This window comes from Corvus moneduloides, chromosome 6 (assembly GCF_009650955.1).
Source record: "Corvus moneduloides isolate bCorMon1 chromosome 6, bCorMon1.pri, whole genome shotgun sequence".
In the NCBI taxonomy this organism is placed as follows: domain Eukaryota; kingdom Metazoa; phylum Chordata; class Aves; order Passeriformes; family Corvidae; genus Corvus; species Corvus moneduloides.
This window is the reverse complement of record NC_045481.1, coordinates 6,356,037-6,383,423: the sequence shown is the minus strand read 5'-3', so window position 1 is coordinate 6,383,423 and position 27,387 is coordinate 6,356,037. Positions and strand designations below refer to the sequence as shown.

At 41.3% G+C, this 27,387-nt stretch overlaps 1 protein-coding gene across 1 annotated transcript in view; it reads left to right on the top strand.

Moving 5' to 3' along the window:
* KCNH5 (potassium voltage-gated channel subfamily H member 5) overlaps positions 1 to 27,387 on the top strand; it is a 162,489-nt gene that overhangs the window by 94,208 nt on the left and 40,894 nt on the right. Inside the window, exons 8-9 of the mRNA XM_032112530.1 lie at positions 5,809 to 6,008; positions 17,311 to 17,563. Coding sequence (XP_031968421.1) covers positions 5,809 to 6,008; positions 17,311 to 17,563 — 453 coding nt within the window. The remainder of the gene's footprint in view (positions 1 to 5,808; positions 6,009 to 17,310; positions 17,564 to 27,387) is intronic.

Genomic DNA, 27,387 nt, shown 5'->3' with positions numbered 1-27,387 from the left:
AACTTGTTGGTGGATTTGAGGAAAGCTATTTCTGTTGAGAAAGTGGCAGCTTTTTGCTGCTGCAGCATCTCAGCGAGGCTGTTTGACGCAGGAGATGGGCACTGCCTGGTGGTGCACCAAACAGGTGCACCAAAACTGCAAAAGTTTTGCAATCTGAGCCAGCTGTGTTAAGGTGAAGTGGAAAGAAATAGCAGAAAACTGCTCAGCTTTAAAAATTGTGAGTCAGATATTTGGGTACTGGGCCTTCTCTCTGTATTTAGTAAATTGTAGTGTGTTGACCCTGTGTGGGTGCCAGACACCAACCAAAACCTCTCTATCATTCCCCTCCACAGCTGGATGGAGAGAAAATATAACAAAAGTTCATGAGTTGAGATAAGGACCAGGAGAGATCACTCACCAAATACCATCACAGGCAAAAAAGACTCAAATTAGATATTAATTGAATTTATTACTGTCAAAATCAGAGCAGGATAATGAGAAGTACCTTAAGACCTTAAAAACACCTTCCCCCCATGTTTTCCTCCTTGCCAGCTCTTCCTCCTCCCCACCAGTGGCGCAGAGAGATGGGAATGGGGGTTTTGGTCTGTTTATCACAGGTTGTTTCTGCCACTGCTTCAGGAGAGGAGTCCTTCCCCTGCTCCAGTGTGGTGTCCCTCTCACGGGAGATGGGTCTCCATGAACTTCTCTCATGTGAGATCATCCCATGGGCAACACTTCTCTCCAGACCGCTCCAGAGTGGGTCACTCTTCCATGGAGTCAATCCCTCAAGGATGGACTGCTCCAGCGTGGGTCCCCCACAGGGTCACAAGTCCTACCAGGACACCTGCTCCAGTTGGGCTCCTCTCTCCATGGGTCTGCAAGTCCCTGCCAGGACCCTGCTCCAGCACAGGCCTCCCACGGGGTCACAGCCTCCTCTCAGACATCCCCCTGTTCCAGCATGTGTCTCCTCCTGGGGCTGCAGGTGGATCTCTGCATCCCCATGGGCCTCCATGGGCTGCAGGGGCACAGCTGCCTCCCCATGGGCTGCACCACGGACTGCAGGGGAATCCCAGCTCTGGCATCTGGAGCAGCTCCTGCCCCTCCTTCTGCACTGACCTTGGTGTCTGCAGAGCTGTTCCCGTCACATATTCCCATCCTGCTCTTCTCTGGCTGCAGTTACATCTGCACAGTATTTCTTCTTCTCAAATGTGTTACCACAGAGGTGTTACCATCATTCCTAACTGGCCCAGCCTTGGCCAGTGGCACATCCAGCTTGGAGCTGCCAGGGATTGGCTCTGCTGGACATGGAGGAAGCTTCCAGCAGCTTCTCACAGAAGCCACCCTCTCAGTACCACAACCAGGCCATGCAAACCCAGTATGCAAACGAATGTTGGAGTTTTTATCAAATCTCTCCTGAATGATAGAACTTTAATAATACTGACCTAAAAATCTTACAGGAATAACTAATTTCAAAAATTAGTTGAAGAAGTTGCAGCTAACCTCAACATGTAGAAATGAAAATCTATATTTTTCCAGGATCATGGCCTTGTAGCATCGTTTAAATTGGAAAAGACTTCCAAGGTCCTTGAGTCCAACCATTAACCCAGCACTGCCCAGCCCACCACTAAACCACGTCCCCAAATGCCACATCTACACGCCTTTTAAATCCCTCCAGGGGTGGTAACTCCACCACTTCCCTGGACAGCCTGTTCCAATGCTGGACACGCCTTCAGTGAAGAAATTTTTTCCTAATTTCCAATCTAATACTCCCTTGGCACAACTTGAGGCCATTTTCACTTGTCCTGTCACTTGATATTTGGGTGAAGAGGCTGGTACCCACTTGCTAATCTTCCTTACAATTGCAGTTTAGAGGAACATTGTATATGCTTGGATTAACACTACTCTAGCATAGAGCAGGACATAAGGAAAATCAGATCTCTCAATTAAGCCTTCAGTTCCTTAAGGCAGATGTTCCTATCTGGATGTGTTCAGCATATGGTCAGGATAATAAGAGATCTGAAATGCTTTGGGATTATTTAGGTAACTCTGAGTAATTTTTTTTCCGAAAGTTCCTTATTTTTAAATAGGTTAAAACATTTATGTAACACTATGCTAAATCATTCAGAAATGTTTTATAAAAGTACAAATATAGTAACAGATTTTATATGTAAAAATATATAGTACTTGGGTTCTTGTATGTAATTTTGGGGAGATTTGCCACACTGAAGAGAAAAGATAGAAGCTAACAGTTGGACCACTTACCTCACCTTTAGGACTGAGAAAAAATATTTCTGCATCATTACATCAAATTTATCTCTATGAAGTTTAGTGAAGACTGTTCCAGTTTTACACAGATCGAAAAACTGAGTTGATGAGTGTTGCATGACTGTAGGAACATAACAGGAGATGTTTGGAGAAATTCAGGTCAGTAAAGAGAAGGTGAATAAATGCAGTTTGACCTAAGTAGTCCTTTCATGAAATTGGGTAATTTCACCTTCAACCTCATCTCTCCTCTTTACTGTAAACTGAGAGACTAAATGAAAACCATTAAAGTGTATGAATACCTTTAGAGATTTCTTTAGAGGTTGTTTAAATACTTCTACTGTAAAGAGAGACACAGTGTTTTATTTTCTTTCAGAACCTTTTGCAAATGTTTTTTACTGCCAATTCCACCTGCCAAAATAATTAAAATACAGCAAAAGTGGAATGCCCTTGGTAGTGCTCATCTGCCTTCCTTTTTTTTAAAGGTGAGGGGTAAAACTCACACTTGTCACTTCAACATTTGCTCATTAAAATGGGATTCTCCGAGAAATCTTTGCTTGCTAATTGTGGACACTAAGGGTTATTGATGGAGAGCCTTAACCCTTTGAAGGTGACAGCAGCATTAGATGCTTGTCAGCGTGTCTGAGCTTCTGTTGCATACCAAGACCTGCAAAACAGTAAAAATCAGCTTTCTGTAAGTGACCTCCTTTTCTAGTTGTCATGTAGAGAACAGGGATGGGTAGAGGATTTACAGAGAGAGGTAAATTATGAAAAATCTTCTCTTCCCCAAAAACCTGCAAACTGGCCTCAGCAGCTACTGGTGTGGGCATGGGGGAGCAACATGAGTGAGGAGAGCCTTTAAGGCACAGCTTCAAAGCTGTGAAGATCTAAGTAGGTTCCCTTCAACTCTTTGCCAAAGATCCCCCATGCAGTGACCTGTGAGAGAAGTGGAGTATTTGGCTGAACTCAACCATTTTTACCATTTCCAGTTCAAAAGGAAGGCTTTGGTTTCCAACAGGGAGATAATGCTGAGTTTCTCTGTGCAGACTCCACAGCCTGGTGGATTCTGGCTTAGCGAGGTGTTGCTGGATGGTGTTTACAGGGATTTTGTGTGCTTGATCCAATGATTTATTTACCCTTAATGTCCCAAAGAAACATTTTTTTTTAAGTACAGCTTTTCCAGGAGCCTATATTATGAGACATAGAACTAGAATTTCTTCTCCGGCCGTGTATTTTTGTACAAATCCTCTCTGCCAAGAGGAGGTAAAGGGTTCCAGTTGCTTCAGACAAGCTGTTTTCACCATGGCATTCTTAGCTGTTTCCAACCTGGCAGGTGACAGAGTTGAATCTCTTTGTGCCAGTTGTACAGGGCACATTTTCAATCAGCCTGTGTCCTCTGGCTAGGTCTGCATGGCCAGTTGGGTTGTAGGCACTGGATTTGCAGATGCAGTCTAGTTGTAGTTAGAGGTTGTAGAAATTCTACCTCTGAAGAAAGACAGCATTTTGGGGGCAATTAGGGCTTCTCTAGGCATTTATATGATTTGCAGTAGCATCTAACATCAGAGATATTGTGCCCTCATGTACCCGATGAGATGAGTGCATGATAAATCAGCAACTGTTCAGAAGAATGAGGGATGTTGCACTTAAGAGAAGTGATATTTCATCAGGTTTGTCCTGCTGCAAAAGTCCAAAAGAGCAGAGAAAGCTAAAGAAATAAAAAAGTCATGTGGCATTCATCCATCTGAACTTTCTTATAATCCATATGCTTGTACTCTTAAGTGTTGATATATGTCTGAATGGATACGGAGGTACAGAAAATCTTTCTGTAGCTCGCAGATATGATGCAGCAATCAGAAAAGCAAGGAAAAAACCTGCCCTTGCAACATCTCACAGAGTATTATTCTGCTGTTTTTTCTTAAACAGAAATCTTGTGTTCATTTGTGCTACACATTATTGTGACCATGTTTGATATGATCCTGTATATGTGATGAACTTTGACATCTGATTTCTATCTGGACATAGAGAAAACTCTGTGTGAAATGGAAGTATAATTCTTCTATTAGATAGGTTTTAGGAGAGCACTGTGTTTCTATAAAAATGCCACCTCTCACGTAGGGGTGATGAACAATAGTAAATTAGCGTGAAACAAAGTGAGATTTCTGGAGGTAGAAATGGGTGTTGTAGAGGGAAGACATTATGCACTGAGCGATGGAAGGCATTTTTTCCTTTCACAGTGGCTTATTTCTTACCATTTGTAGGCTGCAGTTGGTTTTTTTTTTTAAAAAAAAAGCAATATGGAAATGCATAGCTGAATTCTGCTATAAAGTACCTCTGAGCAAAGATTATTAAAAATGACAGGCACATTTTTGTGTATTCGATAATGTCAAAAACAGAAGTAATGCAGCACATTGGTGTTATGAGATACCAGAATCTCTTTTCTGCCAAAATCTGTAATATCTAATGTAAGAATATAATTTTGGGCTAGTTTGCAAGTGTAATTACATTGTGAAACAATAAGGCACCTAAAACTTCCTTGACTTTAAAAGCGTGGTTTAATCCAGCATTGTTCAAGACAGCACTAGCAAAGGTGTGCATTTAAATTTTGTCTTAAATGCTTTGCCAAATTAAGCCTTTAAAAATTAACTGCTCTGCGTCAATTAGTATTTGCTGCATCACATTCGTAATGGTACGCTGAGATTGATGACTTTTCAGTTGGAAAGGTTTCCTTAAAACATGTGACCTTCTCAAGTATGGCCTGTGATTTTTTGGGCATGTTTGGAAAGGGGAGAATCAAACCAGAAGAGAACTCAGGAGTGGGTTTGAGGCAGTACTTCCCAGTCTGCCATGACTTCCTCCTGCCCCAGCCATGTGCCTTCAGCAAAGGCACTTTCTATTGTTTGCTGGTCCAGTTTTTCTCTCTTCAGACTCATTTGTGGCTGGCATCTGGAGCTGACATCACACAGCCATGCGTGGTGGAGCTCTCTGCGACATTAGACTGTGACTGCCACCCTCAATCCTTCCTGTGAACATCCTGGCCATTGACACAGGACCCCATTTGTATCCCTATCCCCTTGCCAAGTTTCCCAGGTTCCTTTCTTCTCCATTTTGTTTCATCTTTGGGACTGAGGCCATTTTCTGCTCATAGCATGTGGAAGCTGAGCCAATCTTACAGGAGATCAAGATGATTCTTTGGGCAGTGCCTTCAAAGTTTACTGGCAGGCTGAAGCTACGTTTGAAAATTAGTTTGGATTAGCATAGGGTAAAAGACTTAAAATGCACCGGCTGTTTTTAAATAACTCCATGCATGGACATGATCTCTATGATTTTGTGAATGAATGCACATGGGGTGGCTGTATGAGCTGTATGAGGTGTATGGGTAAATTCAGGAAACAACTCTGTACATGTACGTGTGTGAGAAGGTGTGCACAAGTAGAAATTCTTAGTTTACATCTACATATTTGCAGTAATTTGTAGACAAGCATAAAATTCTCTGACATTAGCCTTGAATTATGATTAGCATTGACTAGAGCATACATATTTATTTTCAATTTTTTTTTTTTTTTCCAGCTCTTCTTTATGCAACTATTTTTGGAAACGTCACCACCATTTTCCAGCAAATGTATGCCAACACGAACCGGTACCATGAGATGCTGAACAATGTGAGGGATTTCCTAAAATTATATCAAGTCCCAAAAGGCCTTAGTGAAAGAGTCATGGATTATATTGTCTCAACCTGGTCCATGTCTAAAGGAATTGACACAGAAAAGGTATGAGTACCCGAGGTAACAGTTTAGATAGCAAGAGTTTGTGTTCAGTGTGTGCTTTCTTAGACAGTGGACTGTATAGCAGCATAAAATTTACTAACAAATTCTTAACTGCACGCTACAACTTTATTATGTTTGTGTTTGGAACAAAAACTGCTTGTTTTAAAAATGGACTGTTTTGCTGCTTTGAAAGTATGTGTTTATTTGTCATTGTGGTAAATGTTTTCTGCTGTCCAGTCTTAGTTTGTCTAAGTACTAAATTATTTTAATGTACTTAACTATTGAAATCAATGGGAGATTGGTCTTCAAATTAGCCTGAAAACATAATTTAGTGTCTAAACTTCACTGGTATTATCCTGAGAAGTATTGGCATCTGTGCCAATGAGATGAGTTTGATTGGCTTGGACCTTTTGCTGATGCCCAGGATGTCGGTGTATCCATCAGCATAATTAGTATAGGATTTAATGGCAGTAGACATTGATCTCCCTGAGCTCAAATCTCTGGACTGGCACTTCAGGCCTTTGGTAGGAAGGTACAGAGAGTGTGATACCATTGGCATCCATGCCAGGGTGGAAGTCCTACAGGACTTTAGCCCTCAGAAAGGACTGGTCATTTAGGTTTCTTCAAAAGCTGATTAAAGAAGGTCATCTTTGGAGAGTGATTGATCATTTGCCAGGACTGACTTCATGACTTGTCCTCAAGACCTCTCTTTTTCCACTGGATGTGCAGTGAGTCTGTCCAGCTTTGGCTATTTCAGAGAGCTGAAGTCAGATGAGGGAAGAGTTCCACCTGCAATCCCTTGAGTGTAAGGCAACATAAAACAGTTTTAGGTACAGATTTTTGTTCAGTGAGGATCAGCAGTGCTCCTGTGGCTCCTGTGGACCTGGTACACATCAACTTAAATTAGGTATTCAAGCTCCAGTATCCATGATTTTCCTCCTAACAACTTAAAAGCCAAGGGTCTGAAGGAGGGTGAGGAAAAGCCATGACAGATTAATATCTTGAACTGTGCTTGCAGAGCTTTACAGTTCTTTCTTCAGTTGAATCTCTGGTGCAGTATGGGAGGGTGATGCAGATTGTTCAGGTATGCCAGGATGAAGTCTCTGCACCGAAAAATTTAGTCTTACACCATGCTGATGCAACAGCAGTTCTCTTATTTATCATCTGCTGTGAAATTCAGTTTACCACCACAAATACAACTACTTTAAGTAGCAAAAATTTTTATTTCTTATTTTTATTTTTATTTTTTTATTCTTAAATTTTTATTTTCTTGTTCTTATGCTTCAGTATTCCACATTCTTTAATACGTTAACTTCTTATACACTAATACCCTAACTTCCTAATCCTGATTCACATGTGTTAAAAGTGAGCTTTTATATTCTAAACCACTGTAAATGCATTCAGTCCTATTGTATAAACTTCAAACTACATGAAAATTCAACTTTCATTTGCATTTATCTCCTTGCAGTTAAGCCAGAGTTCTGTGTTACTCCACTACAGTTTCATTAGATTTTAATGATGCTTTGCAGTTAATTAGGAGAACCTATGCTTTAATTACTGAAATTTCCTACCATAGTTTCCGCATGTCCGGTTTTACAGATTATAAAAATGCAGTTAGAGCCATAATCTCCAACTCATGGCAAGCATTGTTCTCTGGTCTGGAAGATGGAGTGGCTGCTTAGCTAGATAATTAATTTACCTGTAAAATCTGTGACTTAGGTTTTTAACAATTTTCCTTTGGTGAAGACTTGCCTAAACGTAGGCCTGGATCCAAACCCAATTTAGAACAGTGGAAGGATTTCAGGGACCTCTGCATCTGGACATCAGTAGCTGCAGCTAATCAAGCTTCCCAGAAAAGCCCATGTTACAGAAGAATAGAGACAAGAAATGTAAGAACTTGAGCACTGGGTTGGATATTTTGGTGTTTTGTGTCCCTTACAGCCTGCAAGTCTGCAAAAGCAACAGCTCCAGTGGCCTGTAGTGCCTGCACAGAGCATCCCAGGGTCTGTATGAGGGCAAGGATCAGGCAGTTTGCTTTCTGCTGCAAAAACCTTGTCTTTAGCAAAAGCTTGGAAAGCTGTTTCATAGCCAGTCTTTCTACATTCATCTCCACTCAGGAAGGTGTTATGATGTACTTCACCCAAACAAATGAGAAAAAGTTGTAAATTCCATCTGAAAAATCATAGAAACAGTGGTACAGTCCTCGAGACTGGTCATCTAGGGTGGATGGTTTCTCTTGCCTTAGGTCCTTCATTAATCCTTCAAGCCTTGCTGTAAGACTCTCTGCACTTAAATTGCATCCATCTGCACCAAACCTAGAGCAGCAAGGGGATGGGAGCATAGGGACCCCCAAGGTACTCAGTGTCAGCTCAGATTTATTATTGTGGATACAGAGGGGCTAATGGGATGCTCTGCACCTGCAGCTGAGCTGCTGAGTCCAGACAGTGCTCCAGTTTGGAAGAGGGGATTATTGTTCCAGGTCTTGGATTGCTTCTCTGCACTGCTTTGTTTGACAGCCTGGACCTGACCTTGGAGGTTTCTACCAGTTCTGTTTTCAAAGCTCCAGTAATGACATTCTGAGCAGTCTGTTGTGAGGATATATTTGCATCATGATTTCCCATTTTCCTTAATTTTTATGAACTTTTCATTAAGCTTCTTATTATCCTGCAAAACACATGTACTCATGACACAGGATAATTATTGAGGAATTTCAGCTTTTCATTTCCATCAGAGAGATCAGACAATTTCCATCATCCAGGGATGTTTTTCAACCTAGTATATGCTATTACATCCTAAATTGTTCCAAATATATCTCCACTGTCACACTGGAATGTGTTTTGCAACATCATTTGCCCCAAATTTGTAATACATTTCACTCAGTCACTCAGTATGTTGAAATGCCTTTGTTTTGAAACCTAAATTTAAAGAACAAGAAGGAAGAATGAGGTTTTTTTATGAGTGTTCCAGTAGGTTTCTATGGTATTGAATGATCTTAGCATTGATGGAGCAACAGTAAACACATGTGTTTCTTTGATAACTAAAGATTTTAAATTAATATGCTTGAAATCAAAATGTAAGTTAAAAACTTGATTGAAATTACTACTGCTTAACATGTGTTGATCTGTTGCCTCAGATACTTATCCCTGAATGACACGTTCAGTGTGTAGTCCCAACAAAGATCTTGGCTAAAACTGATAAGGATGGGTGCTTACATGAGAATTGAAGGCAAAGTGGAAGTTAGAGTGGAGGAGGTTAAGTGAGGATCTAGTCCTTGCTGCCTGTGTAGCAAGATGTCCTAAAGAGAATTTAAAGCCTCTGTGTGTTTTCCTGGTATGGGGAAGAGGACTTGGTCTCCCACAGTGCATTGACGGTGCTTTAAGCTCAGAATTTTGGCTTCCCTGATCTCCTTGGGAATAGCTCATCTTCACATCCCATCTTCAGACCATATTGCTTCAGCCTGTCTCTGTGTGCTCACAAACAAGGAATTAACAATGACACTAAAAGCATTAGCATATTTATTATTATTACCTAAGAGGAAGCAAGTGGCCTCTGATCCATAATCTTAAATCACTTAAACATGAGAGCCCTCCTCTGACAGCTGGGATGAGATATGTAATACATGGACATTTATTTCCTGGTGTAACAGTGGCTAAAACAAGATGGGATTTATTTTTTTATTTTTTTATGTTTAGTGATACAGATTTCAGGGTTACTCATCTAATAACAAGCAGGGTTAAAAACATGAGAAACTGAAAAGTCTTTATATATTAAACAGTATCTCTTATCCATCAGAACCTGGGGGGTTTTTTTTGTGAGAGGTAAAATGAGGCAGTACTTCATGTGTATATTACCATTTTTAAGTAGATTAAAAAAATCTTTGCAGTAATAATTTGATATATGAAACACACAGAATTCAAATCTCTTAGTTTTTATTAAAATATCCAGGCAGCAAATGAGAAATTTATAGATATTAGCTCTTCTGTAAGAAATAGGTCATTATCCAAGAAAGCAGAACAACCATTAACTAACATGCAGATGTCTCAAGGTCTTATCTAATGATAACACTCTGAAATGTCTGTAAAAACCCAAAGATTTTCCATCTTGACCTCTGTGCTGTTGTATGGCTTACAGTTTGCTCAGAAAGCAATTAAATAAATGTCTATCATGTTTTAACAGTGGTTTCCTTCAGAAAAGCCATAGGTTGAATGAGAAAAAAAGGCATTTTATTTAATTTTATTTATTTAATTTATTCAACCTGAACATCAATGGCAATTGGGATAATGAAAGCCAATTCCACATTGCACTGACTGAAATGGAAATCACAGGAACATAACACTGTATTAGAATTACTCACTGCTGGTCCACTAAGCTTTCATAAAGGAGATGGGTTTATGGTAAATAGACACAGGTTGTAACTTCATTAAACATTAATCTACATGAGGACAGTGCAGCTTATCCATGTTTGTTGTTAACAAGAGCTTCAAGAGCTGTAGAAATAATTAGTGATACCCTGAGACAACAAAGAGGAATCAGGCTGCCATTCCTGCCATGTCCCATCACATTGAGGTGTCCATAAGTGCTGGCTGGATTTCCTTGTGGATGACCAGGAGTAGAAGGCTGCCAAGCTTCGTGGCCGGAGAGAACTTCTACAAAACTAGCTGTGACAGCTGCACACAATTCCCTGCTGGAAAGAGCAGGTAAAAATCGTTTGGACAAGTATTTTTGTTCCGTTGTAGAGGCTGTAGAGGCTATTGGTTGTTCCTTGCAGATTGGGACGAGGTGAACAAGTGTCCCTCACCTCACAGAGCTGAGCTAGGAACAGGTACATTTGGAATCCAGGGGTCTCTGGAGAGCAGGATGCAGGAGAGATGCTCAAGGTCTCACTGTGCTTCCCATGGGTCCCTGAGCGGGGCCTGTGCACCAGTGGGGCTTTCTGTTTCCCCTTTATGGATTGTTTGCCTCCTGTATGCACTCTGCAGGGCCAGCGAAGATTATCCACAATTATCTCTGCCCCTTGGATGTAATATCTTGGGATTGAGACAGAATAAGAGGTGAACTTGTCATGCTTGAGGAGATGCCAGGACTATGGAGCAGCTCACAAGCTTAATTCCTGGGGGAATAAGTCCCTGAGTGGATGGGCCAGGCAATTTCCTGAGCACTGCCACTAAAGGGATGGAGCAGACAAAGGGGCTGTCAGTTCCAGACCACATCTCAGGGAAAATCTCCACATCTGTTTTCATCCTTCATTTCCTTGAGTGTCTTTACATAATGGTGCATGTTAGAAGATAAAGCCACCTCCAGAAGAAAATAAAATAAAATAGTGCACAAAATAAAATAGTGCACAGAACTATTCCATTCTTCCAAGGATGACCTTAGAGCCGGAAGCTGTTGTGATTTGAGAAATTCTTTGATGTATGACATATTCTTTCTGATGTTTCTTTTTCTTCTTTTATCTAAAAAGCTGGTTTTTCATGATAAGATTTCCCTGTAGTGTGCTATCCTGTGCCCCATTAGAAGGCCATGCAATAATTTTGCTTGCTGTAGATATTACAGCAAAACTGAAAAGAATAAAACCTTTAAATACGCAACCTTTAGGCAACGTAGGATCTACTACTTTGGGTCATCCGTGGATGTTCTTAGTGTGCATTTTTCAGTGCATCAGACAAGCCAGTGACCCCTGTGCTAGTGAACCACTTGATTCCTTAAAAGACATGGTGATGCCTCTCATCTTGCCCTGATTTTCAAACCCTTGGCCAGATTCTCTCCGTGTTGACAAAACTGAATTTAATTGACTCTACAGCCAATTTCTAGGGATTTTTTTAGTGTCTCTAACAGGTCACTTGGTTAAAAAACAAGTTGATTTTGTTACTATACCACTAAATCTATCCATTTTAATCTCTGGTTCAGTTAATGTATTATTAATAAGAAAACAAGCCAAACTCAACTTAGATGTGATTTTCAAATCTCGATTTCTGAGCATGTAAATCCAAATGACCTTGGATCTTACTGCAGTTAAAACAGAGCACACCATTGCTGCTGACGTTCAGTTCTTAGTGCCAAGATACTCTGTGATGTATTAAAGACTACCCTAATGCATGCAGGGTTAATTACTGCACAGCTCCATGCATCATCTTTGAGATCCTTACAAAATTATCTGATTATTACAGAAAAATGCTGTGATTTGCCAATCAGCTGCTTTCTTACCTTCGTCTCTTTGGCCTCCATCCAGTGCTGATTGTAACACTTTTAGCCAGGCCTGAAAAGGAGTTCCACACTCAAATGAGCCAAATCTTCCTAAAAATCTGAGTAACTTCATCAGGTGCCTAGTGAGTGTTGTGGATTTTTTGGAAAGAGCTGACCTTGATTCTGACTGCTGAATATGTCTGAAAACCCAGAGGGGCCTTTTTCCACAAAATAAAAAGAGCTGTGCGTGGCTTCAAATGGGTTTGAGGTTGGAGGAGTTTATTTTCTTTATTTTCAAAGCTGGCATTTTTAGTATCTCTGATATTTGTTACAGTTACTCATTTAGGAAATGGTCCTAGTTACTACACCACAGAATGTCTAAGCTCTTGGCTTGGTTATCAGTCAATATGTTCCCTACCTACAACCCCCAAAAAGTGGGAATTCTGTGTGCTGAAAGGGGATTGATAGCTAATGTTCATGATTCACTAGCCTCTGCCCTTTTTGTTGACAAGTCTTAACAGATTCTGTAATACCTGCTAAGCCATCATGTAGTGTTTTCCAGCTGGGGAAGATTTTTTTAACAAATACTTAAACCTGTAAACCCATTCTAAAAGATATTGTTTGGATGTGCTCTTAATCTGTGCAGTTTTTGTTTTTATTCATTTGCTTTTGTTTGAATTTTTTATAATCTCTGCTCCCCGTAGAGCTCTTTGAGCGGTTCAGGAGGCTTATCATGAACTGCCTGCACATGCTGAGGAAATGGATGAGAGACTTAAAAAATCAGATGGAACCTCCTGGGGAGTTTAATTCCCCACTCCTACAGATCTCAAGCTGAAAGGACTGTGAGATGTTTTGTGCCAGTTCCCTGTGGGTCTTCCAGAGCAAGTTCCAGCCTTTCCCAGTCTCTAGCAGCAACCACAAGCCATTCTCTCACTGTCGCCTTTTCCATATGAGATGATCTAGAGATGGTGGTGGTGTTGACTCTTTGTTTTGGGTGTTGTTGTGTTGGGGTCTGTACCAGCTGGGTGCCAGGTGGTGATGGCAGAGCTCAGCAATTGCCTTATGCTGACTTAGAGGAGGTTTAGTTTTCTGTGCAGAGAGGGAAAGGGATAAACGTTATTCTGTGCTTTCCTTTCTCCTCCCTCAGCTTTGTAGTGGCTCGGATCTTTGTGGATACCTGTGTGCTGTTCAGGGAGCTTTGCACCTTTCCTGCTAAAATCAGTTTATACAGCCAGCAAAGATTCTCCTCTGGGTAGAATTCAGCTTTCTCCTCTCATTTTGCACTGACGTGTAGCAGGTTCTGTTCTTTCATGCTGCCTGGATGCATAGGGGAGAGCTGGCTGCAAAGTCTGTGGCTGCAGATTTGTTACAGAGCAACTTCTGCAGCAGCACAAGCACCTGGTCTGGGCAGACTGCCCCCTCCAAGTGCTCCAAACCCCTCACCTGGCAAAGCATTGCCATCAGCAACCTGAATATCCTGCCTGCCTTACCAACTGCGGGTTTCACTGCGAAAGGCCATGGAATCTCCAAGGAAATCTCCTCATTAAGAAATTTGTCTTGGTGGCTTTTGCTGTGCTGCTGAAAGAACACACAGGGTAGAACCAATGTCCCAGGTGAGCTTTGGTTCTGTTACCAGGATGTGTTGGAGGCATTTCCTTAACAGTGGAAAAATTGACTGAGCTTTGCAGGATGTCCTCTCCCTTCACCTGAATTTCTTTTTACATCCATGTGTGTGCATTTTTACACAATATGGACTCAGGGACAGCCATGGTGCCACTAGTTTGTATCTCTTTAGTTGCATGCTGCCTTAAAAATGCTGAGATCTCAGAGAGAGGAATTCACACTAAGAATGTCCCAAGTCTTGTATTATAAATAAGGGGTCATTTTCAGGTGAATTCATCTAAATTTGAAGTCCTCATTTGAAGAGCATGCAGTAATCACATACCTGAATGTTGCAATTGTCTATCTTTGCTCTCTTATTTCCCCATGTAGATCTACATTTATCTTTAGCAGTCAACAATGCCTTGCCAAATCTTCTAATATTAAATGTTTGTTTTAGTTGTCATCTGTTTCATTCCCTGTTCTTAATGTCTACATAGCAGGCAAGAAAACTCAAATGAAGCATATTGTTCCTGGCTAACTCTTGGATCATTACTCATTTACTGCTGTCCTAGTTGATAACTGGTATCTCCATATATCTCTGTACAGTGATTTGTCATTAGGAGAATCACTTTATCGTGGCATCAGAAAATTCCTGAATTATGCTTTCCAAGACTGGCTTTTTTCTGTGCAATGGATTTTTTTTCTGTCTGTTCATATTACAGTGTGTAATGATAGATATGCTGCTCTTTTTATAGATATGTGTCTATACAAAGAGTAATTCTTTGAGTGTTGGCTTTTAATACTCTGTATCTAAGTCTGTCTTTGTGAGGAAATAGTATGCTGCTTTGCATCCAAGTGGCTTTTATTCTTGAGGGACACAACTGTTTTACATTCCAAACAAACAAGGGCTCCTGGAACATCTCGGAATCTTACAGGAACAACCCCTGCAACAGTTTACCCGATTTTTCCTGCAGTTTGGAAGCTCAAAAGCTAAAGTTTGGTAATCAGTCACGTATGAACACAGACATTTTTCTTAAGAGCAATGTTCGAGAATTCCTAGCTTGTGGCCTTGTTAAGTCAAAAGCACTTAAATTTCTGAAAGTATTAAAAGGACATAAAAAACTTATAACCATGATTCAGGCCCAAGAGTAGATAAAAATGTTAAAAATCATCAATCATGGTAGAAAAGAAAGCAGAAATTTTCATTAAGTTGCTCTTGAGATGAAGAAAGATGGCATGTTTCTGTTGTATTGTAATAAAGACAAACTTTCTGTTTGATCCAGAAGTGAGGCCGAGGTGAAACAATCACTCTGGAAAGTAATCTTTGTTTTTTGCTGAGGAACTAAGGTATGCCCACATTTCTAATGGTAAATGGAATGACTCAGGTAAATAGAAGTTTGTAAAATTGACATTTGCCCCTACTAAATTATGGAAATGTGATACAGAATATGGTCTACAGTGACTCAGACAAGATATTATTATTTATGCAAATGATGGCTTGTAGAGAATATGTCTTGTCAAATGTGTTTATTACTAATTTTTATGATAAAACATAATTATGCAGGGGATTTTAGTGTGTACTATACAACATTTTGTTACAGAAAAATATCATTAACCCAAATTGACTTACTCTGTGTTAACTAAAACAAACACTAATTATCTGGTAGCTCTGGGAAGTTGGTTGCAAGTGAAGAAACCTCATGCAGGGGGAAGTTTCCAAAAGAGCTGGGCTTCGTAGAGTAAGGCAGAAAATGCATCATCTATCACTCTTGTTTTTTCCAGATTGAGAGGTGACCTGATCATATTCTATGAACATCTACATGTGGACGAGATTTCTGATTATGGCATGTCTTTTATCTCAACAAGATGATAGATTCAGGCTGTTGGCTGAAAATTAAAAAAAAAATCAGTTCAGAAACAACATCCAAGCTGTCCATTGGAACAAATACCCTGTATCATTTGAAAACATTAAGTCAAGGCCTTGTAGGCTATAATTTTACCAGGAATTCTGGGATTGATGTGAACATTTGTAGTGGAAGAGGTTAGTGCAGATGGTTGCAGTAGCCGCTTCTCACCTCAGACTGTCACAGTACAGAGAATGGGAGAATGACTTCTACTTCATCTTTCTGTATTCATTATGTCTTTGATCCCAAAGAAACTTTGATCTATTTAAATAAAAAAAAGAGGACTAAATATTATTATTTAAATAGGAGTTATTTATTCTTTTCACATTCTATGTTTTAGGAGCTTTGGTAATGCTTTGCAGTAACTTGTTTTATACCTCTCCTGCATTAAACAGAAATTAAAATCATAGCTTGAGTTCATTAACACGACCATTTGCCTCAAAGCTTAGTCAAGGTTACCAGTCTCCTTCTGCTATTATTCCATGATAGTCAACTCACTGACCCAGTGTCCCTGTCTCCTGCACTGTCTGCAGAGCAAGCTGCCAGATAAATTCCATACCATGAGAAATTAATCAGTACTATTGATCTGCAGTCTTCTTGATATGAGACTTCCTGAGTGCTCTTAGTCTCGTGCTCTTTTCTATCATTTATCCTAGAAACACATTAAAAGGTTTTCTGTGTTTCTCAGTGCAATTAGCTACTGTGCATCTTTTGGGCTATAAGGATGTTAGTGTGTTTAGGAGGGTGTGCAAATATTAAACACCCAGTTTACAGACCCAACAAGACCCACAGGTGTTCACTTTCTTTCTTCAGGTGTATTTGTGTTACTGTTTCAATAGGGAAAGCTATTTAAGGTAAGAAACTAGTTGAAGATCTTACTTAATTGATCTACAGTGAAGATGTCTTCATGTTCACAGGACATTTTATCACTCACCTCTACTTTACATTTCATGAGGTGTTATTATACTTCCTTTTTCCTCCAATCTCTTTAGATTTTCTAGTCTGTATGCCCTCCTGGGCAGGTAATTCCTTATTTGTCTCACTGAAACTGAGCCCTGGGTGTGCTTGGACACGTGTTGGTAAGTGGTCACCTACAGCAAGACTTCTGAAAGCTGGGTTTTCTGAGTCTGAACAAAACGTGGTGTTTTTCTGTTGTGGATGGTCTGTCTTTGCATGTCCTCGAGCTCCTTCAGCTCTGTGTGTCCGATCTGTGCTCCTGCAAGGGATTGAGCATAGCAGCAGGCAGATCATCTGGGCACCAGGTCTGGAGGGATGCCCACAGACAGGACAGAGCATTTCCACCTGCAGCTCTGGAAAATGAGTGTGAAAGCTGTTAGGAGTGAGCACACTGTAACAGAACAGTCCTGCCTTCCACATCACACTTTCAGCTGAAGTGAAAGCAGTAGATAGGTAGGAAAAGACTACCCCAAATCAGTGTAAAACTCCCACCAGAAGCTTTCTGAAATAACTGGATGGATGGATGGATGGATGGATTTCAAGATCCCCCCCAGGCACATCTTCAGACCCATCTATCTGGTTATTTCATACAGCAGTGGCCCGGTGTCACATCTCCAGCTGATCCAGCTGATTATTTTTACATCTTTTCTTTTACCTAGGTCCTCTCGATCTGCCCCAAGGACATGAGAGCAGACATCTGCGTGCACCTGAACCGGAAAGTTTTCAACGAGCACCCTGCCTTCCGGCTGGCCAGCGACGGCTGCCTGCGAGCCCTGGCCGTGGAGTTCCAGACCATCCATTGCGCCCCGGGGGACCTCATCTACCACGCTGGGGAAAGCGTTGATGCTCTTTGCTTTGTGGTCTCAGGATCCTTGGAAGTCATCCAGGACGACGAGGTGGTGGCTATTTTAGGTACTGTGATCTCTGCTGAAATGCTCGTGGTTTGTGTGTATTTTACTTTTGCTGAGGTTTGAATATTAAATAGTCTTGCCTAACATCAGCTGGGACTACGGGAGGCTAGGAGTTGTCATAAGATGGAGATACTGTGTCTCCAGAGATCCTTCTCCAGAAGCAAATCCTTCATCTTTTGTGCCATTGGGAGTGCTGTTTCTGCCCAGTATGGCTCACTGGTCACAGCTCCAGTGTCTCTGAGCAGGAGAATGGCATCTGTGTGCTTGATATCTTTTAAATGGCCTGCTGGAGGAAATGCACGTTGTTTTATGTTACTCCCTCAGGAGGATTTCCACATTAACCTTCACACTGGGGTTTTTGTTTGTCTGTGTTCTAGCCCAGAATAACACCTGCAAACAGTCTCTGCAAGAAAGCAAAATTTTTTCTTGTAGTGAGCTGGCTTTGCAGGAAATAGAGTCTGATCTGACTTTGCAAAGGGATGGGGTTACACCATGTATCAAACCACAGTCATGTCGAGTCTGAGTAATGGGGGAGCTCCAGGTTAATCACCTGTCACCCCACTGTGCTGTCTGGTTTGCCAGCAGTGGGCGGGAAGGGGCCCAATGCAGACCCTCGTTAGCTTGTATGGGATTGGAAGGGTGTGGCACATGGCAGGACTGGTGGTCAGCACTGGTGTGGAGGCAGGAATCCTCCTCAGAGGCAGAACCATGTGGAGGAAAAACTGGTGGCTCTGCAGAAGAACTATCCAGTGCCTGTCTTGCCTGTTTAAAATAAACCCATTTATTGTAGGACTCATCTCCTGTTGAATATTTACCTTCTCTTAAGATGGAGCTTCACTCCCTGAGGACAAATCCAGTGGGTTCCTTGTACTAGGGGACCTGTCAGACCCCATTGAAGCTCTGTGCTCCTTCTTCCCTCTAAGGGTGGTCCAGAGGGCTCCTGATGTGTTTCCCTAAAAACGTGTGTGTGTGTGTGCCTGGGACTGGGGTGGGATTGGGAAGTGTGTGGACGGGGCTGCATGGAAACAGCTCCCCCAGGGCATCCCTTGGATTCTCCTAGCTGGAGTGTGAGCTCAGGAAAATGCACATCCATGCTCTTTGGAAGTACCTACTGCACCTTACTGTATTCTAGTACACACTAAGGTTTTGAAAAAGAGAGATTTAATGTAAGAATGAATCTGTTTCCGTATTCAGATGTGAAGTAATTATGATAAAAACTCCTAAACCAGCAATTTCCATAGGAAATTATTCCTTGTATTCCAGCTCACTGGACCATTTCATTTTTATAATTAATCTCAGTGATGATATTTTGTATTTGGTTACAATTATTTAGAAAACAAAAGGCTTAAGAAGAGGTAGCAGTATTTAAACAAATAAACAGTTTTTACAATGAAAACTGTAAATACGTGATTTACTGAACTAAGAGCTATCACTAAATGGATTACATGCAAAACTTGATTGCATTTATTAATGAATATTGTGTATTTGAAATGACATCACAGCAAGAACTTTTTGTCTCTGCCTTGTAGGATCTAGTATTTATATTAATCCCCTTTTGACCAGAGGGACTTTTAACCATATCTCGTTAATTACCTTTACTTACCAAAAGTGCCTTCGATTCTTCCATGACTCAGAGCTACGTTCATCATGTACTACAGGGATTGGCAGAATGTGTAAATGTAACTTAAAGCAAGATAAACTGCTTCCTCTGGTCCTAGAACACACTGAAGAGTTTTTTCATGCTCTGACAGATTATTTAGCAGAATAGTGAACTGAGTAATTGTGGGATGTTGTGTCCTAAAAATTCGCTTGTTGAAGAAAATCTCTCCCAGATGTAGTTGCAAAGACATTTCTAGTGCTGGCTGTGACACCTGAAACAGCAACTGCAGATCAGACAGTGAAAAACATAATTTTTATTGATCTGTTCTGCCTTGAGAAGTTCAAGCACAAGGAACGTGAATCTGCCTAAGGGGAGACCAGATTTAAAAAAATTGACTAATGGGAAAACCTCAGTAACTGCTTTGAATGCTCCAAGCATCTGCTTCCACACTGGTTTTCCCAGGGAAAGTCATCTCTCAGGATTGTGCTGCCAGTCTGTCCATCTTCTCCATCCCCCAGCAGTGACCTAGAGTGGAAACCTAGAGGAAATGTGATAAGTATCCTTTGGAAACTTGTCCTCATTAATTTCCTCTATGAGAGCAGGTATGAACAGGACATGCTGTCTGCAGCCTCTGCTCCTTGCAGAGGAAATAATAGTGTAGTGTGATTTAATACAGTAGTGTGTTATTTGCCTTGCTTAAAGAAAGAGAGAGGGAGAAGGGGTGTTATTTTTTTTTTTTTTTCGGCCATGCTCACCTGCAGATGAATAGTTTGATGTATTTTTAAATGTGGAATATCCTAGAAAAGAGAGTCAAGTAGGGACATCAAAACAGGTTAAGAACCATCATCTCCCATCTTTTACATTCATGCTTCTGTCCGGAGGTTTTATCCTCCCTCAGGTCCTGGCATAAATCACTCCACAATCTTCCTGCTTTTTCTCTTTGTCCATCTTCCCTTATCATGTTCCCTTGCCTTGCAGCCAGGGTGAGTTAGCACATCCAGCCTTCCTGCTTCCTGCCCTCAGGAGACTTGGCATCTCGTCCAGGTGCTTTTCTTTTCTTCCACCTTCATGGAACAACCATCCTTTCATTCAGCAGCATTTTTCCTGCCTCAACAGCTGCAGCTTTGGTGTTTTCTGTGCTTGAAATCAGCTGATTGACAGGGCAACTTGCAGCACTGTGACATTTTGCTCCCCCCTGGTTTGATTTTGTTCTCATTTGTGGATAATTAAATGCCCAGCTGCTGCAGTAATCAGCATTACAGAAACACTAACAGTAAGAGAATGACTCCAACTGTAGACCTGCAGTTTTTAGGACTCATTAATGGAGATATCCGGGTGCCCCATTATGATCCACTCATTAGTTACCTCCCCTTCTCGAGGCCAGTGTCCCACCTTTTGCAGGTCCTGGCTGTAGCAGGGAGCACTCCATGTGCAGCACTGGGGTGCTGCTACACTGGGGAAAAGGAGACACGGTCGTTTTAACATAACTCATCTGCAGTTGCCAGGAGAATGGAGAAGGGCAAACAGTCTTGTCTCTAATTATCAAAACTTTCCCAGCAAGCGAGGTGACCCTGAGAAGGCACGTCAGTAATTTTCCACCATCTCAAGCAGGAGTAAACAATTTAACTGCCACTGCTCTGCACGGGGAGGTGTTACAGCAAAGGATCTCAGGAAGGACCAGGGGTTTGGAGTCCCCAGGCTAATGAAAGGAGGCATCAGCTACCAAAGGGCACCTAATAATTCACCCTGCTGCAATTAACCTGAATTTGCTCCTGATGAGGAGTTACACATCAGTGGCAATACCAACCAAGTGGCTCTGGAAGTTGCTTTCCAGCTCCTGCTATTTGCACAGCTGGCTGCAAGTTGTGCAGTAACTTAAACTGGGCATATTGATTAACAAGGTTTAAAGAAGTTGTTTTTTCAGCAGAAAAATAATGGCCCACTGCGTTCAGATGTTGATTGTAGGAATTGATCAAAAATATTGCTCAAGCTGCATAGTGATAAAAGTATATTGAGCAGTGAAATCCTGGTGGGGGTTGCTGCTGAGTGAACTCAGTTTTAATAGTCAAGCCAGAAAGAATATAAATTTAACAGTTCAAGTTTCAGCCACACTTAGGGTCCTGATCCCATATGTATTCAGTTATTTGTCTTTATGTGTTGCATGTTAATTCTCAGCATGTTCTGCCTATAATTCCAGAGCAACCTGTTGTTTATTGTTATTAGACAAACCAGACCTTATTAAAGGCCTTCTTCATTAATTATTTCCAAATGTTTTATCTGGGAAGGGGATATGATGCAGTATCAGAGGAGTAGAGGAAAGCAAGTGTCTTCTTGAGTTCGGTATGGCAGCTGAAAATAAGGATGAGTCTTTTTCTGCTCATAATGCTACTTGTGTTTGGGGGTCAAAAGATTGAGTCTCCCACCAAATCACACAGAGAAAAGTTCTTTGGAGGAAGAGCAAGCAGCAGCTCCCATCTGCGTGAGCAGGAGGCCCAGGAGTTCCATAGCTCTCATCCATGGGGATTAGCAAGATGATATTTGGTATCCACGCATCAACACTTTGAATTTCCATGCCTAGGCAGCCAGGAATGTGCTTTGTACAGGACAAGACTGACCGTATGGGATGCACTTTGTGACATGAAAACCCGTTAGTCCAGTTCTGTCTCATAGTATTAGTGGCTAATTCCCTGATTTTAATTAGTTTAGTTGCAGCTTGGGTTTCTTCTCAAGTGGAATGAAGGTGGCAGAATTGGCCCCTCTGTCAAATCAGCTCTTGTTAATTTATACTGAACTTTTGTGTTGTTTTCAATGTGACGTCAATCAAGGCAGACTAATTGTGAACTGTCCCCTGTGTTCCAATGAGTTAAAGCTCTAAATTAACTAAGAGGAAAATGATTCATAGAGGAAAGGGTTGTTTTTTTTCAGCTAGCAGAACTGAAATAATTAACATGATTTAGGCTGGGTTTTAAGTGCTGAATCTCAAAGTATTTTGCAAAATACTTGAAGGGTTACTGGTCTGAGAACGGGTGTGAAGTGCTGCACTGTGCAGTTCTTCTTAAGTGTCTTGGAATCAGTCAGATCTTGCAGGTCTGGGTTGACATCTGCAGTACCATGTAGGATTTAGTCCTACTGATACTTGTTCAAAAGTGTCATTAGCTCTTACTGACAAACCTGAATTTTCCATATTATTTTGTAAATTTAATATATTTTTGTGTCTCTCTCTGCATAATGGTTAATTATGATAAGAAACATCAATCTTAATTTAGTGCCAGCTAGCATGTTACAGATTTGATCCGCAGCCTCCAGAGTCAGGAAGATTCCTTTCTCTGAATTGATATGTTTTTGAGTTAGACCTGTATGCTTCACTGCCAAAACTCGAAAGTCTTGCCAGCACAAGAAAAGGAAAATTATTTAAAAGTTGTGTGATACAGTTCTTTCAAATTAGACTGATAGTTTAAGGCAATCTGATTTGCCTTACAACTTTTTAAGGTGGTAGGAATGGTAATGCTCTCAGGTTTATTTCCTCAGTCAGGAAGGATAGAAACCTATTTCTGTGTAAAATCAAGATGGAAATAACTTGTCTCCAGGAGCTGGGGTTTCTAGAAAGATGTGAGGCACTATGATACTTGCACTAAAAAATGAAAGAGAAAAGGAGAGAAATCTTTCTGGACCTTGGGCCCTGCTTGCAGCAGTCCTGAATGCTGGAAGAAAGGTCAGTTCCTTTGTGTTTCCAGGTGCAGATGGGGAAGGTTGCACTGTGTTAAATAATGCAAAGTACCTTTGCCAGCATGGACTTGGATTGTGGCACAGCTCTTGTCATTGCTGCTTTACTGACTTCTCTGACAGTGCTTCAGAGGCTGGAAATGCTGTTTTCTCTCCTCATTCTGCCCTTTCACGTGTTCATGTGCAGTCATGTAGTGGTGGATTTATACGTGGCTCAGTGATCAGCTTTGATCTGATTTTCAAGGAAGTTCTGGCCCTTCTGGATGCACCAGAAAAAGCCTGAAGTTGAGGATAAAATATTCACAGGGGCAAGAAGACCTCTCTCACAGTTCAGTATCATTTCTGCACATCTTGGGCTGTGCTTGCAGTGATATCCCAGATGGGAAGTGCACCTGGTGGATTTGCACCACTGCACCACCCCCAGCTTCTCCAGATACCCTCTTTAGGCAGAAACAGCTGTATCAGCTAAGCCCTGAAATCCAGCCAGCCCAGCAGCCCTTCTCCAGAAATGTTCAATAGCAGATGAGCAGGAGAAAGTAGGAAGGTGAAGTAAGGAAACTGTGACGCTTCCCCAGAACATTTCCAACCCTCCACTGAACTGTATTTCACCCAGAGGGAAGTATTTTGTGTTTAGTAGCCACAGATGGATTTTATTTCATGAATATATCCCATCATTTTGCAACCATCCCCAGTGTGCCAGGGTAAGGAGATGCAGAACTGCTCATCGACCCATCACGGAGCTGCTCTGGGTGACAGGAGCTGGTTCACTCCCTGCTCATTGGGTTTCTACATCAGTTTGAAGAGGTTTCCCTGCAGATACATAGATACAGGTGTATTTGTGTGAATATAGACACCAATATTTGTAATTATGGCCACAGGAACATGGTGCTTGCTCACTGACCTCCACTTGTGCCCATGTTGTCATCCCTTCTTCAGGGTTATTGGTACTTGAGCTGATTGGATGAACGTTTTCTCTCTGTGATCCAGTTTTACTGATTCTCAAACAACATCAACCTTTGCTTTTCATAAGCAACGTAAGATTTGAGCACATCATGATGGAAAGCCAACATCATTCATAATGTCTGGTTTGTGCTAGTGTGATTGATGAGGCTTTGGAGATATTTTAAAATGGTTAAAGGGTAGCTGGTCTATTAGCTAAGACTGCACAGAAAAACAACTCCTTAAGGAGTCTTGGTTCCCTTTTTGTGTTTTTACCCAGTGCTATTTCCCACCAAGAATTTATTCTTTAGCTGCCTGCCTAAACTTTCTTCCAAAGGATCCATCAAGCTCTTATGTCTGCTAGGATATTTATTAGCTCAGTTTCTGTCACCATCTGAAGAAAGATAAATTTTGTCTTTACATAAATACGTGTGTGGGTTCTGAGATACTGTTTAAAAAGAGTGTTTCCGAGTTCAAGCACTTTTTCATTCCATCTGCAAGCTCCTCGGGGGGTTCCATGAAGCCCTTAAGAATTTTTCCGCCTGAAAGGTCCAGGCATGAACTGCTGTCTGACACACTGGCAGGTCAGTCTATGGTGTAAGGCTGCAGAGAACATCTTTCCCCCCCACATCTGTTTTGCAGGGTTATCAGAATATAGAAGATAGAATAGTGCATAGAAATATCCTGACCTATTACACAGCTGCATACCATATGATTGCCCCTAAATATATTTATGTGAATATGCATGAATAGATATGTGTATTTTATGTACAGGCACGCACACATACGTAGTACCCTGTATTTACAATTATAGCAGTGTAGCTATTTCAGCAAAAATTATGCCTGCCATAAACACCCTTCACATGTCCTCTTGTTGTCCATGCTCCTTTCAGCTGCAAAATCCGAATTTTTATGATCTTAGCGGTCTTTTCCAACCCAAAGGATTTTATGATTCTGTGATGTGTAAAACGTATGCAAGTAGTTCCCACTCTAATTTACAGCATTCCTTCTTCCAGCGATGCTTTGGGCACCGTGAGAGCAAGGGCAGGAGGGTTTCCCAGAGCTTCGCCTCCATTCAGGAGGTGCTCAGGGCTGAGGACAGGGCAGATTTGGGAGGTAACATGCTGAGGCCTCAATAAATCTCCAGAGAGAAGCTTTGGAAATTATGCAGGCTGCATCAGTATCTCTGCATTCCCAGCCCAGCCTCAGCAGCACTTTCCCTGGAGCTCTGAACATCCCCTGCAAGTGAAAAATACTTGTATGTGTCTCTGGGTAGCTGTGTCAGACCTACCCAGTTACATTTTCTGGTTTGCAACCCTGAAAATTTTGCTTTTATTTAGTTGCAATGTGTAAAATTAACCTCAGAATCATAGAATGGGTTGAGACACCTTCCACCAGACCAGGTTTCTCAAAGCCTAATCTGGCCTGGCCCTAAACATTTCAGGGATGGGGCATCCACAGCTTCTCTGAGCATCCTGTTCAGTGCCTCACCACCCGCTGAGTAAAGAATTTTTTCCTAACATCTGATCTTGTCCTGAGTGAATAATTACCTGTCTCTGCACAGTGAACTACAGTTAATAGGGATGAAGTATAGTACATTAATCTCTGTATTTATGAAAAAAGACGCGTTGTTTTGGAGAATCTGGTGGGTTTTGTTTTCATTCTGTGCATTCCTTAGCACATTTATAACCAGCAAACGAGCTCAGAAGTGTGTGTGGGAAATGTCAAATTCAAGAACCCTTAAAGGCTTCCAAGATTTTATACATTCTGAAGAGTATAAACCACAATGTAAGAGGAGTTCAGAGTTTTGCCCTTCAAATCTAGTGAGTGATGGCTCATGGAAGAGTGAATAAGTTCAGTTCATCATGTCCCAGCCTTTAGGTCCCAACCAGTGCAGTTCCCTGGCACACTGAAGACAACGAGAAGATCTTCTCAAGTTTATGAATGTTGGTTTCATTTATCCATGGTTTGTGTACAGATTCTGTAACACACTGTTGTGCTGAGTTTTGGGGTGAGCATCCACTGCTTTCAACCTCTTGATTAAATTAACTACGTATTAGCCTAAATTTGAAAGGAGAACAAGCAGTTTTCTCACATTTCAGTGGTAAAACCAGTGTGTTTTAACTGCACTCTGCACTGAATGCCGGACTCAGTTCTGTCCTGTGTCCACCTCAGAGAGCAAATCCATTGAGCAATTTTCTGCATTTCAGAAATGGTCTGTTTTCTATAAATTATGTAACTGTGCTGAGTATGTCTGTAAACTGGGTTTTGAACTCTAAGTATAGACAAGGACAATTAACTGCAAAAGGTAATTTCAAAACAGTACGTTGGATAAATTACAGTGTTACTAGAAAATGCTCTGTATTAAGGAAAACATTTAAAGCACCTTGTTTCATAAATTATACCAGCTGTGTTATGTATTGTAGTTAATTTTAATTACATAAAAATATGTAGAATTAAAAGCAGCTCAATGAGATGCAGTTATAACCTTTCTAAGGAATGATTCTGTTATAGAGACATTTGTTAGAAAATAAAAACAGAGAAGGGAAGGTAAGGACTTGAACATTTTATTTCACTCTTGCTGAGAAATGTTGGATATGTTTTACTGCATACAATACCAAAAGCAGAAATGGAAATAAGAGAAATAGAGCTTCTGACCCCCAAAAGTAATAAGGTTGGATAAATTACCCCTCTGGTCTGTGTTTCCAAAATAGAGTGGAGTGAAATGTTGAAAGTTCTTAAAAGAGAAAATATGAAAATGCATTACCTTTTTTATGCCAAAAACTGCAACATCTTTAACCTTCACCAAGGGGCTGCTTGAGGTGCCTGAAATCAATAGCCACTGACTGACTGATTTGAGTTCCCTTTTAATAGCTGCTAAAATAAAGAGCTGGGCTATCTCTGTGGGTCTGAAACAAAAAATACCCTTTATACCACAATTTCTGCTTCAGAGTTTGAGGTGTCAGCCAAGCACCACACACCGTGGCCCTTGCCCAGCCCATGGCCAGGCAGCAAGAGGCAGCTTTTGAATGTTTCAGTGTGTCTTGTGTTGCTGCCACTGCCTCTTCTCAGAACAACCAGAGGGTCCAAACCTGAAAGGATATCTCCAATCTGCATCCATGCTGGGGTTTTGGTCGGGTCAGAAGTGTGATTTTGAATCTGGTGTCCTCATCCTCTTGTCCTTTGGTGTCTAGCACAGGTATGGGGGGTGTGGATTCCTTGCAGATGAAAGATAACTGGGATATGTCAGAGCACTTGCAGCCCCTGGAGCTCCTCTCTCCGTGGCACTGGACTACAGCTAGTCCCAAGTCCTCAGTCAGCTGTTCTGCTACACTGCATGCCCGTGCAGAAGTAGCCTTCAGGTGTAATTTCCCCCTCTGGTTGAAGGTATTTATACGTGCCGGTGTCTGAGGTGTCAAACCCTCTCTTACTCAGCAAACATTGAAGTACAGGCTTAAGCCTAAGCCTCTACTTAAATGGATGAATTTGGGTTTAGAACTGTACTTTTGGATGTGTTTAAGATTTAGAGGTGGTTATTTAAAGGTTAGAAGTCTCAATGAGGC